Below are 18,511 nucleotides of genomic sequence, written 5' to 3' on the forward strand. Positions count from 1 at the left end.
GGAGGGGTGCTGCTGCGAAGCGGAGAAAAGTGACGTCAGGAAGTGTCGCGACGTGATTGGCCGACAGGAGAAAGACCGCGCTGTGATAGGCCAGCTAGCAAAGACGTCAGAAAGTGTCGCTCTGTGATTGGCCGACCGGAGAAAGACCGCGCTGCGATAGGCCAAGTTAGCAAAGCCGCGACAGGATTGGTGGATTGTCATCAGGAAGTAAACAGAGTAGCGAGGCTGGATATTGTGCGCATAATTATGAAGTGTTTTAAATGGCTGAGAGCGGTGTTAAAAAAAGAGAAGCGGGGATCGTATGAAGGGGAAGAAGCCCCGCCGGAGGGTACGCCGGCTCGTTACATGGCAGTAAATGTTGGGTTGCATACGATCCTTTGGATATCAGAGTGGAGTAAGATCACGGAAGGAAATGAGGAACTGACGTTCCCGAAGTACGGGACGTTCAGATTAGAGGTGTTACATCGATTAAAATCAGTCATGACCTCAATGAGACCCTTGCCTAGACCGACCCAGTTTGAAGCTCTTGATGCATGGATTAGGGCAGCGCATGAAAAAAATATGAACAGACGACAAGAAAGGGTGAAACGATCGGTAAGGGCAGTGCAGGATGCCAGGTGGGATGCGGATGCTAAAAGATGGAGAGTGCATAACATGGAAGTAAATAAACTGTACCCAGTGTTAGAGGTGCCCGGTAATAAAAGCCCCCTAGAAGAAGATGATGAGAGCGAAACAGAGGACAGCCTGATAAACAGATTATTGACAGACAGGCCACCCCCGTATAATAGAGCAGGGGGAGAGGTCGAGCATAGTGAAGGAGAAAAGGGGGGCAATGCAGGAGAGCATAGACCGCTTCCCAGTTCAGAGTGGGATCCTGAGGCAAAGAAAGAGCTGTCCCAGCCTAGTCAGGTGCAACAGGTAGTCGGGAGGTTTGTGGTACAAAGAGCGCCGGAAACGGAGAGCGCCACATCCTACGCATTACCAGATGCACTACAGGTACCTGTTACCATAGGTCCTATAATATCGATATATGACCAAGAGAGAGCAAGAGGGGAAGAACGGGTACGGAAGGACAGAGAAAGAGCAGGGACGGCAAGGAGGAACGATACGATTAATTCCCCAAGTCAGATGCCGATACCGAGAGAGTGGAGCACCCCGATGCACACAGCAGGGGATCCAGGAGGGGATCCTGGGGGCCCTAGATGGCCAGCGGATCTGAGGGGAACTGGACGAAAATCCTTTCAAGAGCTAAATGAGTACATGAAGAAGTGGGATGAGGCAGTGGAGGCTCACAAGAGCATCATAGCTGCAGAAGCTGAAAGGGAAAGTCAGGACAGCAGAGCTCGGACTCACTGCGGGGCTGGGGAGAGCAGCCCGGAGTGGGACTGTAGAGAGAGAGATAGTAGGGGAGTCACCCATTGGGCCCGGAGTGGAGGTAGAACAGACCTGGAAAATGGGGGCCCCGGGAATGGAGGGGTGGCGCGCCCAATACTCAGAGAAGGGGAGAGGAGAGCGCAAGAGTACAGAAACAGCTTTAAGTGTCCACACTGTGTGCCCGGCACCAGAGAACAGAATGGGAGTTGTGAGAGGTCGCACCATAGTCCCTGTGATGACGGAAATGAGCGCAGCCCAGGGAATATGGGGAACCAGGAAGGATCGTATCGGATACTGAGCGATACTAGGCAAAGGGAGAGTAGCGACCAGAGGGAAAATAACAGAGAGGCGTACGGCGAAAGGGGAGAAGCAGGAGAGAGTGGGCAGAGCAAGAGTGGGGGTAACAGGCCCGTGTTCCATCACCTTCCAAGATCGGATGGCCGAGCATGGGACCTGGAGAGATGGGAGCAAGGGAGAGCACTCATTAACTCTCCCGAGCCCAAACGTAGAGCTCGGAGTTGGGATGGTAGGGAGACCAGTGAGCCCCCTTCGAAAGACATATTGCGAGCTGAGATAAAAGCTAAGAGACTCGATGTCGCCAGCTTAAGGTCAGACCTGGATGACATGGTAGATGGTACCCTGCCTTTAGAAAGAATGGAAATGTATGAGCAGGATGAAATACTGTATATGGCAAAGGACATCACTCGAAAGGCGAGAGCAATCCATGAGAAGTTAGTCGAACTAGCAGGCAAATATATGGTGGACCTGTCAAGAACCAAAGCATTACAGGGTAACCACAGGCTACATTATACAGATCGAGACCTAGATGAGAGGAGAACGATCGGGCTGAAAACGCACATAAGGGAACTGATCACTGGAATAAGGACATGGAGGGCACTAGATAAGTGGGAGGAGAGGTGGTCCAAGAAAGGGACCGTCAGGAGAAGCACACTTGGTACGACACCAGGAAGGCTGCAGGGAATAGAAACATACCCTTTGCGTGAAGTCGCTAATGGGAATTATGTACATGTCCCTTGGAGTAGGGGAGATTTAGCTGCTTTTACCACCTCCTTCCCCAAATTGCGGGAAAACCCAGTGGAGTGGTACAAGCAAGTCGAGAGATTTGTAAAAATCTCTAAGGTCCTATGGATAGATCTGAACACGCTGTTCGACATTGTAGTACCAGGAGATCTGTGGACAGCATGCAAGGTTAGCGCTGAGTGGCCCACAACGGAGCCGGAGAGAGATGCTAAGACTAATGGGCCGTCCGAGATTGTGATGGCAAAATTCGAGAGAGTGATGACTTGGCTGAAAGAGAAAGTGCCAATGCAAGACATAGATTGGGTCAGAATAGACCGAACCAGACAGGAACCCAAAGAGACCGTCCACGAATATTACGAGAGATTGCTGAAGGCGTTTAAACAGTATAGCGGCCTGGATGTAATGGATCCAAAAGACATAGGGCAATTCGTGTCCAAGTTCGTCCTGGGACTGAGACCGGATATTAGTTTAATGATTCAGCAACACTCGATTTGTTGGCAAAGTAAACCCCTAGACGAAATACTGAGGTATGCCAGGTACTGCTGTGATGAGATAGACTCCAAGGCTAAGAAACTAAAAGAAAAGTTGATGGTGGTACAGATGCAGGCAGCAGGAAAGGGGGGACAGCAGCAACAGCAGCAAGGAATAGGTACAGGAGGAAAGAAGCAGTACAGTCAGAACAAGGGCAATGAGGAGAGTTCCACCTTTAGACCCAGATTAGACATAGCTGCCTTGAAGAAAACGACTAGGTGCCACCAGTGTAACGAGGTGGGGCATTGGAAACGCGAGTGTCCCTACAATGTAGAGATAGGAGAGCAAGAGATAGAGGAGGAAGAGGTCCAGAGCGCGCCTACAAGAGGGGTGACGCCATACCAGGGAAAGGTGCTCAAAGGGGGGGGGGCTCCTCCCCGAGCCCAGTTCCCGCAACCTCCTCGAGTAGGGACTATGGGTAAGACCTATAGACAGATGCCCCTGTTTGTAGAAGGAGAGGAGTGCTATTATGTGGACCCATTAACCGGACAGAGAGTGGAAAGAGAAGACTGCACCCTCGGGGCAGCCTTGGAGGTGGACCAGAGGGGACCCTATGTCGAAGCAGAAGTAGCAGGGTGCCCCACGACATTTCTGGTGGACACAGGAGCCACTAGATCCACGATCAGATCAGCTGCAGTTCCAGACCTGCCCATGTCTGGAGAGACCATACAAGTGGTGGGGGTCGCAAACAGGAGAATAACCAGCCAATTGACAGAACCAGTACAGGTGAAAATAGGGAAGTACAGCGATGAGCACCAGTTTGTGGTTTGCGATTCAAGTCCTGTGTGTCTGCTAGGTAGAGACCTGTTGTGTAAATTGAATTGTACAATATACTGTACACCTCAGGGAGTGGAGGTATTGACCAATGATGATGACGCAGACTTCAAAGTTGCAAACTCAAGAATATGCGTGGAGCTGTACCCTACTTTGACAGTAGATGAGCTCCCCTGGGACTTGAGAGAGACAGTGGCACCAGAAGTATGGGATTTCACTGGGGAAGAGATTGGATTGGTCAAAGGGGTGGACCCAGTGAAAATTGTAGTGAAACCGCATGCTGAGTTCCCAAGAACACCCCAATATAAATTGACTCCAGAAACGATTGCAGGCATAAAACCCGTGATCGAGTCCATGATTAAACAGGGAATACTGAAAGAAATCGTGGGTAGTCCATGCAACTCCCCGATTATGGGTCTGCAGAAACCAAATGGGAAATTTCGGATAGTACAGGACCTTCGAAAGATTAATAACATAGTCGTTTCGTGTTGTCCAGTGGTACCGAATCCATCAGTGATACTGTTTCAGATTCCATTCCAAGCTGAGTGGTTCACTGTGATTGATCTTTGTCAGGCTTTCTTTTCGATCATTTTGGACGAAGAAAGCCATTTTCTTTTCGCATTTAAGCTGGAAAATCGCGTCCTAACATGGTGTCGTATTCCTCAGGGGTATACAGAGAGCCCATCGATCTTTAACCAGCTTTTGAAGAAAAATCTTGAAAGTCTAGTGCTGCCCCAGAAGTCAGTTCTGGTCCAGTACATAGACGACCTCCTCGTGGCGTCAGAAACAGAAGAAGCTTGCAGGGAGGACTCCATTGCTTTGTTAAATCACCTAGCTGCCAATGGGCACAAGGTGTCCCCGGGAAAGTTGCAGTACTGCCTGACAGAAGTGCAGTACTTGGGACACAGAATAGAGAAAGGCAAACGAAAGGTGTCACCAGACAGGATAGAGGCGATCATGAAAATGAATGCGCCTAAGACACAGAGAGAGGTCAGGATGTTCCTAGGGATGGTGGGTTATTGCCGACAGTGGATCGCGAACTTTTCACTGAAAGCAAAGCCCTTGCAAAAACTGACGCACAAGGAGGTGAGCGATCCGGTACCATGGGACAAAGACTGTTTGATGGCATTCCTACAGCTGCGAGAGGACCTGTGTCGTGCTCCGGCATTGGGAATGCCTGATTACAATAAACCATTTTTGCTTTACTGTTGTGAGAGAGAAGGTTGCGCGTTGTCTGTGTTAGTCCAAATCCATGGGAATGCCCGTAGACCAGTTGCTTATTTCTCGGCTACTTTAGACCCAGTAGCCGCAGCGTTGCCCGGATGTCTCAAATCCGTTGCTGCAACGGGTGTCAGCATTGAGAGATGTGAAAATATCGTTATGGGGCACCCGTTAGAGGTGTGCGTGCCCCATTCTGTTGAACTGTTGATGACCAGGACCAAAACACAGCATCTGACCAACAGCAGGCTCACGCGCTATGAGCAAGTTATTCTTGCTGCAGAGAATGTGACCCTCAAGAGATGCTCTGTTTTGAACCCTGCCACCTTGATGCCACTCCCAAATGATATCGAGGATGATGATGAATGTACAGACCATGACTGCCTCGATGTGACTGAACTATGCACCAAACCCAGACCCGATATCGTAGATGAGCCACTGACCGACCCAGATGAAATTTTCTTTGTCGATGGCTCATGTGTAAGAGACGAAGTTGGGCAGTTGAGAGCAGCTTACGCTGTTTGTACAATTACTGGAGTTGTAGAAGCTGGGTGCCTGGAAGGAGTACACTCCGCTCAGGTAGCCGAGATTATTGCCTTGACACGTGCTTGCTTGGCAAGCAATCAAATTCGAGTCACCATATACACCGACAGCCAATATGGTTATGGGGTGGTTCATGATTACGGGCAGTTATGGTCTCAAAGAGGGTTCATGACCTCTTCAGGCTCTCCCATTCGCAATGGAGAGTTTGTGCGCCTGTTGTTAGAGGCGTTGCAATGCCCAGCAGGTATCGCAGTTGTAAAGTGCACCGCACATACCAGAAATGAGGACTTCGTTTCGAAAGGCAATAGATATGCTGATGAAGTTGCGCGGTATTGCGCAGAACAAGGGTACTCTTTCACAGAGGTGGAAGTGGGTGGAATAAATGTAAGGACTGAATTAGCCATGATATTGGAAACTGTTGATACTTGGGATGAACTGGCAAACATGCAAGAAAATGCTCCTGATTTTGAAAAAGAAACATGGGAAAAGGCAGGATGTGTAGTGGGTGAGTCCCATTTTTGGGTCTCAGCAGACGGCAGAGCAGTGTTGCCCAATGAGATGGTGAGTCCAATGGCCAGACTCATACATGGTCCCGTACACCTAGGGAGAGACGCTATGCTGAGAGTGTTTAGACAGACTTGGTACAATCCTAAGTTTAGAATAGCAGCAGAAGCAGTGTGCCAGCGTTGTGTGACCTGTCAGCAGCTGAACGTAGGGAAAAGAACACCAGTTGCACTGAGTCACATAGGAAGGTCTGGAGGTCCATTCAATCGAATGCAGATAGATTTCATTGAAATGCCGAGATGCAACCGCCTCCGCTATGTCCTGGTGGTTGTTTGTGTGTTCTCCAGATGGGTTGAGGCATACCCTACACGTAGGTGCGACACCCTCACAGTGGCCAAGTTACTGCTTAGGGAACTCATTCCGCGCTTCAGGGTGCCGGCCTCTTTGGAATCAGATAGGGGAACGCATTTCAACAGCGAGCTTGTGAAGATGATTTGTGCAGCTCTGAATATCGATCAGAAGTTGCATTGTAGTTACCGACCAGAAGCCTCAGGAATTGTGGAGCAGATCAATGGCACGATCAAAGCCCGAATTGCAAAAGTATGCTCCTCAACGACCCTGAGTTGGCCTGACGCCCTGCCATTGGTCCTCATGAGCCTTCGTAGTACCCCAGACAGAAGAACGGGGTTGTCACCACATGAGGTGTTAATGGGGAGAGCAATGAGGCTGCCATCTGTCCCAACGACTGCACTGTTAAATATCACAGATGATATGATCCTGGACTATTGTAAGGGGCTGTCTGACGCCATTCATTCTGTGTCCCTTCAGGTGCAGGCTGCCGAGGTTCCATCGTGCCAGGGCCCGTGCCATGACCTGTACCCTGGGGACTGGGTCCTGGTGAAAAAACATGTGAGAAGAAGCTGCTTGGATGTTCGTTGGCGTGGGCCCTTCCAGATCATCTTGATTGCGAATACGGCTGTGAAGGTGGGAGGCCTGCCCAATTGGATCCACGCGTCACATACGCGAAGGGTTCCAGCACCTCGGGAAGAAACAGCTCCTCTCTCGGATAGACGTCCAGCAGAGGACCGAGAAGCCATAGAGGGGGCTAGCCAAGCTGAAGAGGTGCCAGCGGAAGCAGGGAACGAGTCTGACCAAGCTGAGGACGGTCAGTACAACAGCGAAACAGACGACGCTACAGAAGGAGAAAGTAGCTGGGAGTACGAGTCAGACACTGACAGGTCTGACAGAGAGCGAGAACAGACAAGAAGGAGAAGGAGTAGAAGGGCACGTGGAGAAGCTAATTGGCCGCAAAGAAGGAGCTCTAGCCTGAGGTCAACTCCAGAGGTAACCCTTCCTCCGATATCAGAAGACTCAGACCTGGAAGAAGGTGCTCAGGGCGCTGAAGCACCGGACCGAAGAAGGTCAAGAAGAGTGCGTGTGCCTAACAGAAGATACTCCACACCTGAGTGGACATATCTGGCGACAAATGTCTTTGAAACAGGAGACAGGGAGGATTCGAGCGGTGGTGGTGTCCAGTTCTGAGCCCATCGTCACCGTGGAAATACGACTGTTGGTACCCGGAGTCGAACAAGAAGGGTCACTAACATTCATGCTCCCCAGACCTCCCCGCCTCAGCAAGTTAAAACATATGTTTCTCTCAGAATTGCAATTCCCCGACTTTGGTACAACGATAACAGCCCATGAAGAGCACAATCTTCGTTTGGAAATACTGAACTTTGCTATCGAAGCTGCAGGTACAAACCTGATAGTAGATGCTTAAAGGACTTTGTAAATAAAGCGAGCAGAAACAAAGAAGATTACCTAGCGCCCAGGAAGCAGAGAATATTAGGGAACTTCCCTTGAGTTGATGGAGAAGGGCTAGGGTTGTCTTTATTGAACTGTTAAAGGACTTTTGCGATGAAGGTTGTCAGCTTCCAGTTCTGTGGATTCTAAAGACAAAAGGATTAAAAAGAGACTGTAAAGGAACGAGAAGAAAAGAACGTTTTGCTAAGATAAGAGAGAGCCATATTGTCTGACGAAATGGAAGCCGGCACCCAGAACCGCAGAGCTAAATGTATAATAGGTACACTAATAGTAGGAGTGATAATATTAATAGCTTTAGTGGTAACAATTTCTTATGTAAAGGGACATGAGGAAGAGGCGAAGGTAACTGATGTGAAATCTGTAGAAACGCTTACACCCACTGTTGCTGGTGAGAAAAGGGAAAACACTCAAGAGAAAGCGTTATTAGCTGCAGAAGCCCGCAGGTTACACGTAGATGAGTCCCAAGGAGACTTTAGGTCAAATGCTTATGCTAAACTCTTATATGAATACGTGGATGCCATGGAGGTTAAGGACTGTTACGTCTGCATGCAGTTGCCGGCGTCTGTAGATGAAGGTATTAGATATCATCACCTCCCGCTGACATATGGCATTACATGTAGCTTACTGCTTAGTATATTTTATGAGAGAGATAGTTTTGAATACTATTTTTCCAACTATGATTCAGTGTTGCCAGAAGTCCCAAATTATAAGCAGATGAACAAATGGGACTACTGGAAGAGTGAAGACAGATTGGCCAAGTTCTTCATTCCTTGGATTACCTTAGATACTTCACATGCCCGTAGAAATAACCTGACATGCAAGGTGTCAGAAGTCGAGAAGAAGTTCATAGGGCAGGTGGATGATCGTTACAGGAGACAAAAGATTTTGAAAAAATCAGGACAATGGAAAACAGATTGGACCGAGGAAGAGAAGGCACACAAGAGAAAGGGTAGTAGTGGTCCAATAGCTTTAGATAAGACGCAGAGAGGAAAGCTATGTCTTCACCGAGCCAAAACGTATTATGAAAATGTATACGTGGGAGAAGTCGACTGTGAACATGCTTTCAATATAGAGTACTATACTAAAGATTTCCTGAAGGGAATGCAAGTGATTCCAAATGTGTATTTTGTATGTGGAAGAAATGCCTACGTGAGACTACCTGACAACTGGTATGGATCATGTTACCTAGCAATTGTCTTCCCCAAAATATATCATGCACAAGACTTAGTGATCATCGAGGGCAAGACATCATCGAGGGGAAGGAGAGATGTAGGAGATGCAGAAATGGTTGGAGATGTCTTTGGAGCTATGTTCCCTCTTTTGGGAGTAATCCTTAATGATGTTAAAATTAGACGACTGGCAACAGTCGTCGACAGGTTGTCTGCCAGCACTGCTCAGTCCTTAATGCTGGTAGAAGGAGAGATGCAATCGATAAGGGCTATGGTTCTTCAGAACCGTCTTGCGTTAGACGTCCTACTAGCAAAAGAGGGCGGAGTCTGTAAGGCTTTGAAGGTCCAGGAATGTTGTACTTATATTCCAGACAATTCAAAGCCCCTTGAGAAAGTTATTAGAAACATAACTGATATTCACAAGGAGATCGAAGACTTGAGTAGAGAAAATGTCTGGGAAAAGGTGGGCCACGGAATGAGTGAAGTTGGAGGGTGGATTTCCACCTTAGGCAAAAGCTTTGTGTGGTATATACTAAAACCTATCATCATAATATTGATCTGTGGGATCATATTGTGGGGATTGGTGAGGGTATTCAAATGGTACAGAGCAAGAAGGTCAGAAAGGGCCCAAAGAGAGCAGCTGCAGAGATTGGCTGCCATACAAGATAATCAGTACAGGAGTCTGAGGGCTCTGGAAGCGCAGAGACAAGTTATGCTAGCAATAACTGCAGTTTAAATGTTAGTGATGACCCCGAGAGGTCATCAAAGGGGGGAACTGAGAGAGCGCAAACTGACCTAAATGTATGAGTACATCACACTTACCCGTAGTAAGCACAAATCATGAGGAGAAATGCCATGAGTGCTAGTAGTATCTGCAATTATATTCTGAATGTATAGCTAATGTAGAGATTTAAGTAGAAGTGGAACTAATACAGAAATGTTTGACACTATATGATTTTATTAGATGTGATTATTCCTGAATCCATGTCGTGTAGCTGCTAAAATGTAAGATGGCATGTGGTTAAACGCAGAATGTGGTAGGCCTCAGGGCCAGAGCTAGAAGGGAAGGGGAAGGTGTTTCTTTTCACGACATAGATGAACTAATGTTTTGGTCATTGCATTAATGGGCCATGATTTATAGATGTGTTTACTGAATAATAGAATAAGAGTATTAACATGCTTTAATTAATGAAGAAGTTGAATGCTATAATCATTATGAGAAATGTTGCGAACCTTTTTGGAAGTCTATGAGAGTTGGGTTCTTGGCTGCAGATGTCTGTCTGCAAGAGAAAGGGAGGATCCGATTATAAATAATATGAATAGAGGTCTGTTCAGTAGACGGCCCAGACATGGAGGAGGGTTCTGGAATGTTTAAGGGGTATCAGCGGGCCGGAGAAGAGTCTGAGAAGCAAGGTCAACTCCAACGTATGAGGCCCAATACAAAGCAGCATGGAAAAAGCCAGAAGCTATACCACGTGAGGGGCGTCTCATGATGGGCGTCTCAAATGTTGTTGACTGTTTTGTATTAGGGACAGCACCCCTGGGTGGAGTTAGAGCAGATGCCTGAGGACCCTTTAGAGAGCGGATGGGTAGGCAGAGAGGGGTCATGACTGGAGAACTATAGGTTTTCACCAAGAGACTTAGAGTGAGTGACTTCCCTTGGGGGTCATTCACTGCTGACACCTTTGTTAGGTTGGGATTTGGTTAAGTAGGGATACCATCTAGAGCAGGGTAGGGACAGCCTAACCTGTGTGTTTTCCTCCAACTTAAATGAAGGAGAGATATGCGTCAATGCTGATAGCTTTATTATTCTTAGAACTTGTGTTAGTAATTTCCGTTGCTCGTCTGAGGGCTTTCAGAGAGCACATGTATGTAGTTGGACCTGTGTATCTCGTGAATCTCATTCTGAGATGCCTGTATTTGCAGCTTATCCTATCCTTACAATAAACTTTTGAAAGCTAGAAGTTGTTTGTGATCTTTTGGAGCGGGGTCCTTTATTGGGTGAACTAACTTGATAGGAGAGGCACTTTCTTCCTTCAATGACAGGCAACAAAGGTTCAGTCGACCAGATCGGGGTTTAGATCAATAGTGATAAGGTATCGATCAAAATCTCGCCCTTCCAAGTGCTTCCTATGCTTTCTTTCTATTTACTTCCCCTACCATGACTGCCTATCCTTAAGGCCCAGCTATATGTCCTTTAACTCTTGAAGGTCTTTGTTGATTCCTTTTGAACCATTATTGCCTCTTTTAATGGCATATGTTCTCTTATAGCCCTGTGAGTTATCATCACTCCACCCCATGCCACTTAGCACTTACAGGTCCTTTCTATGCCCTTATACATCACAACAGTACTTTACACGCCCTCTTTCTCCTTGTGCCTCTTTCCTTCCTTTTTACCACTTAGTCACATTATTTAACCTTTCATCCGTATCCCTCTTCCTCTATCACCCATCAATGCACCCCATCCTTCCACCTCCATGCCTTAAAGGCCTCTCTCACAGGCCTAGCACCTTCCTCTTTGACCTAATTCCTTTTTTTCCTTCCTCTGTCAGCCCTTTGGCAATCATTCCTTCCTTGTTGGAAAACTTCCTACTCCCTCACCATTTCGCTCACAACCACCAGTTGACCCACATACGGTCAATTTTTACCCCTCGTTGCCACTCTCTTTAGCCTCTTAATCCACCGTCCCTCTCCTCTTACCCCTCATGGCTCCATCCCCGAGGGTCTTCAGCAGGTTGCCCTGCAAGAGCAGGAGAGTCAGGTTGACCAGGCCCCTCAGGGAGTCTGAAGGCACCTCAGATATCTGGTTGTATGCCAACCGAAGCTGGTTCAGCCCAGGCGGCAGTGGTCCGGGAACACTAGTCAAGTTGTTTCGGTTCATCAGCAGTTTCTGCAGCCCGACAAAGTCTGCCAGGACCCCAGTTTCCAGCAGCTCGTTGGTGATCTGGTTCCGGTCCAGCACCAGCCACCGCAGCTCGGTGACGTTGGTGAAGTCTGCCCGTCGCAGCCCCTTCAGTCGATTGCCTTGGAGGTAGAGGTATTGGGTGTGAGCAGGGAGGCCTGATGGTGTGGTGTTATGGCCTCCGTGGTCACAGTACACTGTTCCAGGCCACTGGAAGGGGCAGTCACAGTTGAGAGGACAACTGTCACCACTGGACAGGCTACGGGGGCTTGAATAGCCTTTTCCTCTGAATGAGAAGATGGTGGGCTCACGTGCTGCGCGGTCACCCATGACGGGAATCCCAGCAAAGTCATATTCATACCCAAAGGCATCTACCATCGACGTGAGGCAAATGAAAAGGTAGAAGTGGAGGGCGTCCATTCTAATGATCAATGATAACCCTAGAAAAAAATACAAGGGAGAGCCGTTAGCTTAAAGCTTCACCTAACAACACATAAATGCTCTCAAGAAAGAGACAATGGCGGAAAACACCAACAAAAACCAACTGGACAAACCAACATCATCAAAGGGCAATTGGGACAAAACAACAATCAATAAAAAACCTTGGGCATACAGTTACTCCCAAGAACTAACAACAGGCACTGTGCATCACCAACAACATGCTACTAGCATAGTGCTGCATCCTACAGAGTGTCATTGACATGAAGGTACAGTGAACAAATAGAGACGGTCACACAACTTCATATGAAATAAGCTAGAGGAGCTATGCTAAGGCGACATGGAAATACAACAACCAAAACAAAGGCACAAATAGAAACTGGCACAATGCTACAACAGAAAAGAAAAAAATAGAACTAAGTTCCCCGCAAAGTATTTGATAGGTGACTGTCATCTTACACCCATAGTCCTAGCGCCTTGACACCTTTGGGTAAATGTTTGCACTTTATAAGTGCTAATAACATAACATAAAAATACAACACCTTGGAAAAGAGTTTGATGAAAATTCAGCTGATTACTCCTAGCGCAATAAGCCCCTGTCTGCTCTGGAGCATACACTGTTGTGAGTATCCCTGTGCCAGGTGAAGGGCACAGTGGAAGTATCAGCTTCCATGTGCCTGCTGTCTGTCATGGCAAGGTGGCAAAAGATCACAACAGCCGTTATATATCCTTCAATATGTGGGGACCTATATACAGAAAAGGGGTCAGATGATATCCCTATCACATTCTGACCCGGTACAGGAGTCATGGACATCTTTCACTGGGCAAATGTTTACCACTTGCTTTTGGCAGCTGGTAAGCATTCCATGCGTTGCCACCATAGAAATAGTCACATATCATTGTTGCTTTCCTTGGTGAAGTGCCGGGAGAAGAGAATGCCCGTGTGCTACCCCTTTTCATTGAAATGTGTAATATGACAATGGTGGTTTGAAATGCAAATCAATAGATTGTGGTTAGTACTTTGCACCCACAGTACAAACGTCACAACGAGTGCCTTCTACGTAAAGAAAACACTATGTTGCATCTTCCCATACCTTGCATACCAAGATAAACTGCAAGCCATCCTCATGCTCCTAATCTCCAAGCTTGACTATGCCAACAGCATATACCTTGGGCCACCCGTTTTCATTTTACACAAAATATAACTCAATCAAAATGCTGCTGCAAGCCACCTTCTCTGCTTTCACCAAAGAGAACACATGACCCCAGTCCTGCAATCACTCCAGTGGCTACCTATAGCTAGATGGGCAATGTTCAAGAGACACTGCATTGTCCACAGAGACTTCCAAGGAAAAGGACAGCTATACCTACAAGTTAAATTCAAGCAATATAAACCAAACAGAACACCTCGCTCCAGGCTTGCACCACTTATCATCGTACCACCTTTTAAGAAATCCATCCGTAGGAGGCACTGCTTTCTCAGTACAAACTTCCAAGCTCTGGAACGCACTACAAGTCAGCATTAGAATACACTTCAGAAGAAAGTTGAAAACTTGGCTATTTCCTAGATAACTGCATCACCTGCATTCAGGCAACTGAGACCAGACAACAGTCACACCCTCAAGCACAATCCTCAGCTTACAACCCACAAACTGCAAACAACTCAACCATCAAACTGATTTCATTATGCAGGTAAGCAAAAAAGGCTGACCTATGGTTTGCCGTGACATTATATAGTTATGTACTTCCATGCATACTGTTATGGGCCACAATGATGCTAAAACCGTAATACGCAGTAGTCAGCAACAAATTGTAATTTATACCTATTAAACTCAAATACTACATGTCAGCTGGGAGGGTTGTCCTTCACTAGCAGTGAACAGCCAACAATCTGACTGCTTCTTTGCATCTCACATAGACATGCAGATATGGTACAATAATAAAATTGCTTATCCCTACAAATCACTCTACTTCACTCTCCCTCCAATGATGCCAGCTCAGGATCACAACTATACACAGTCTCAGATGGTCCAACCTCGTCATCCAACACACTGCTACGCGCTGTGTCCCATTACATGATAACCGCACCTCTGTGGTCATCACGCACAGCATGGAAACACTTCCGACATAGAATCTGAACAAAAACAACACCCTACATGGTGTACCATGCTACTCATGTAGGCAAGAACTTCAGCGCCCCACATAGAGGTAATAAATACTATATTAATACTGCAATACAATACAATACAAAATAAGTCACTTGTGCTCTCTTTGTGAATGCAAAGTACTTCTGTGAACCTAGTGTTCCAGTGTAATGTTAAGGATGTTGGTGGCCTCAGTCAAGACCTACTTTGGGGGCCTCACTTTGGGAAAACTCTGAATTGTATTGCTAATTTCCTGTTAATCCTGTTAATTTAAGGCAGCCTGAAGCCAACAACAGTAAATTATATGTACAGCTTTGTTGAAATAGGTCTTGCCAGAGACCCCAAAAATCCTTAAGATGAGAAAGGCTAGATAGAGACAGAGTCAGAAGTTAAGGTTGGCAGAGAATTGACAGATGCCAAACAGAGAGAACGTTCACTATCCCGGGGCTCCGTAACAGCCAGGTGCCCATTTTGCCCATGCCTTAAAATGTCTGGGTGTTCCATCTTGCCTTGACTAGATTTGCGGTACAATATTTTCTGAGGTCATAAAATGTGATGGGGTGGAATGTGCAGTATGTGATAGGTGGCAGATAACTGGTGCGGGCACACCATTGTTGTAAGATGCACCAGAAGACCTGCTTTGCCTCCAACCTGTTAACTGAGAGATCACCACTGAAGAGGAGGATGAATCGTAGAAGCGAGCATCATGGACTTACTGACAGAGGACCACCACCATAAATTGTTCAGCATGAACACACTGGTAAAACTCTGGTTATTCCAATACTCCTGTATGGCAGTGGTGCCTGGGAACCTACTCCTAGCCAAGCCCCAGGGGAAAGGATTCACACGCTACTTTGTAAACGGAATATGAAAATTCACAGAAAGGCTCTGGTGAATTCATGCAGGGCACTGTATGCATAACCTCAATAGGCGTCAAACTCAGCTAACATGGGTTTGCTTCAGAATTCATCCACTGGTTGCTGAAAGGTGCTTGTTTGGAATAATTTACTCACTTCTTACTGTTGTTCCTTGCTTTTATTATTAAAGATCATGATTTTAGTTTTTGCTTCATTTGTCAGTATTTTTCATAAACTCTATAGGGAACAGAATATCTCTAAAGAAACGATAGAACTCACCATCCACGAATATCCTTCCTCTTAATAAAATTAACTAAATACTATTTCGGGCTGATGTCTAGGCCTAGTACTGACTGCTCTCTATTTAGGTTCGCTGTCGCCGAGTTTTAAGCCGTATACCATGGGTGACAGAAGTACTAAATCTGTTGCATAAAGCAGGCAGTTTATCGGTGTGCCACATAGTCCTGCGGCTTAGGATATCTTCATAGTAACAGGTCATCATAGACATCATGTATGGGCTGCCAGGGGACGCAGCTGAGACCTCTGGCTTTTCCTTTGCGACCCCTGGCACGGCATTTGTGACCCCTGGTGTCAAAGGGGGCAAACGTAGTCCCAAAAACAGAGGTAATGAGTCTCTTGTTTACTTTCTGCTGCTTAGACTGGGATCAAGTTCAATAAAATAAATTCAACACAGCAACAACTTATCATTTTTCATTATTGTGAATACATTGAGTTATCAGTTTGAACTAAAACCTCCACGTGTGTGCTTAGCAAAAGTGACTGTGCTTTCAAAGTGATCCTAAATCAAACGTTTTATATTTAGGATCTAACAATGATAAGGAATACTGTAAGCTAATATCAGAGATCACATTCAATATATGGCTCATGCAAGTTACTGGAGGCAGGCACAACAACAACATGTATCTTTTTTAAGTATTTTCCTGTGATGTATCAATACATGTAGCATTTTTGGTGTACTCTACGGTAACCATTACATTATAGTTGTTTTCGGTAGAAATAGTTTAGGTTACTATTGTTGTTCTGTGGTCCGTGGGACTGTATTCTGCAAATGAAAAAAATGCATAAAGCTTACTTGGCATATCATGTCAGCATTCTTATTAAAATAAAGGTGGTATCTAAAAATAGACATTCATTTGTGTTAGCCATGTTATTAAGGTCATATTACATAACTTGCAGGGATGTAACTGAGGTTAAAATAGCTGTGTGGTCAATCAATCAATGAAACCGATTTGTATAGCGCAGTTAATCATCCTCGTCATGCACCTGTGGAAGTTATCCCTCACAGTGAAGGTTCTTCTGATATCGATAGGATGAGTTGGGGGTAATTGGTGTAGGAAATGATGTTCAGTACATGTGTTCTGACGATGTTGGCCAGGGGGATAATGTAGGTGTTGACCAAGGTAGGGCTGAGGGGAGAGCCCTGAGGGACGCAACAGATTATGTTCTTCTATTTGGAGGTGAAGGGAGGAAGGCAAATTCTCTGAGTTCTTCCGGTGAGGAAGGAGGCAATCCATCTAAGGGCATCTCCTTGAATTCTGATGTGATGTAGCTTCTTGATAAGGGTGGGGGGGATATGGAGTTGAATGCTGCTGGGAGGTCAAGGAGGATCAGGGCTGTCATTTCTCCTAGGTTCAAGGATGGCTCTGATGTCATTGGTGGCAGCGATGAAGGCAGTTTCGGTGCTGTGTTTAGCGCAGAATCTAGAATGGGAAATGTCGAGGAAATTGCTGTTTTCTAGGTGTTTCGTGAGTTGGCTGTTGATTCTTGAGTTTGCTGGGGTCGGTAGACGGTTTCTTCAGAAGGGTTTTGTGTGTTCTCATTCATTGGGGAAGGTTGTCGAGGTGATGGGTGCATTGAGGATGGTGGTGAGTTCATTGCTCATCGATTTGTTTGCCTGGTTGAAAAAGTGGTGGGGGCAGGGATCCGTAGGTGCTCCTGATTGGACAGAGTTTATGATGGCTGTGGGGTTTGGAGTGGTGAGCTGGTTCCCAGTGGTTAGCAGGTGGTCAGGGCTTGCATGTAGGAGTAACAAGGCTCAGGATGTCAGTGGCAGTGGGTTGGGGCTCGAAGTTTTCGTAGATGTTGGTAATCTTGTTGTGGAAGAAGTCCACCAGGGTGTCACACAGTTCCTGTGAGGGGGTGATGATGTTTTCAAAGGCTGAGGCATTAGAGAATTCCCTGACAATGTTCAATAGTTCTTTGCTGCGGTTGGTACGTTACTTTTAGTCGTTACGTTACTTTTAGTCCTCTTTAGGAGTTGGTGGGATTAGTTGAGTAAACTTTTAAAGGAGGCTCAGTCAGCGGTGTGTTTGGTAGTGCAACATCTTCTTTCAAGTTGCTTACAGTTGTGTTTTGTATGTCTTAGTTCTGTGGTGGACCAGCTGGCTTGCTTGGAGACTCTCTTAGGTCTTGTGGGCTTGATGGGAGTGACTCTGTTGGTGCATTCAGTGATCCAGGCGGAGAAGTTCTTGACAACCTGTTCTAGGTTGGAGGAGGTGGGAGGAGTCGAGGGCGTCGGTCCATTGGCTCGCTGACATTTTGCTCCAACTTCAGTGATGGGAGCTGGTGGGTCTGGCGGTGGTGCCGGGATGCCAGTGAAGGTAAAGTGGATGATGGCATGGTCGTGCCAGGTGAGTTTGGTAATGTGGCTGGACTTGACTCTGTTGCTGGCCATGAAGATGGGGTTGAGTGTGTGTCCAGAGATGTGTGTGGGGTTGGTGACTAGTTGAGTGATGCCGAGGTTGGCGGTGATGATGTCATGTGGGTCATTGAGGTGAAAGTTGAGGTCTCTGAGGAAGATGTAGTGCTTGAAGTCAATGGTGAGTGGGGGGATGAAATCAGGAATGGTGTCGCAGAAGCTGGGGCAGGGGTCAGAAGTTCTGTAGGTGAGGGTGCCTGTTATGGTGGTTTTTCTGTCGGTGTGGGGCTGGAAGATGAGATGTTCCATGATCGGTGTGGTGTTGTCTTCTGTAGTGGTGCAGTGGATGATTTCCTGGTGAATGGTTGTGATTCAACCTCCAAGTTTGTCACTTCTGACACTCCAGGCATTTTGCTGAATCGACAACCATGCATGCCATTCCAAAATGTATTTTAAAAGAGTGGGTTCATCTAGCATCCTTTCACAATCTCCCCTTGTAAGAAAGTTTTTTTTTCAGATTTTTCACTTTGGCA

The 18,511-nt window shown here is 46.6% G+C and overlaps 1 protein-coding gene across 1 annotated transcript in view; it reads right to left on the reverse strand.

The window, feature by feature from the left end:
- The window catches only part of LOC144753705 (lumican-like), a 190,855-nt gene that overhangs the window by 33,242 nt on the left and 139,102 nt on the right, over positions 1-18,511 (reverse strand). Inside the window, exon 2 of the mRNA XM_078641299.1 lies at positions 11,679-12,320. Within this exon, the coding sequence (XP_078497425.1) occupies positions 11,679-12,300 (622 nt within the window). The 5' untranslated portion in view covers positions 12,301-12,320. The remainder of the gene's footprint in view (positions 1-11,678; positions 12,321-18,511) is intronic.

The sequence above is a fragment of the Lissotriton helveticus genome, chromosome 5_1 (assembly GCF_964261635.1).
Source record: "Lissotriton helveticus chromosome 5_1, aLisHel1.1, whole genome shotgun sequence".
Lineage (NCBI taxonomy): Eukaryota > Metazoa > Chordata > Amphibia > Caudata > Salamandridae > Lissotriton > Lissotriton helveticus.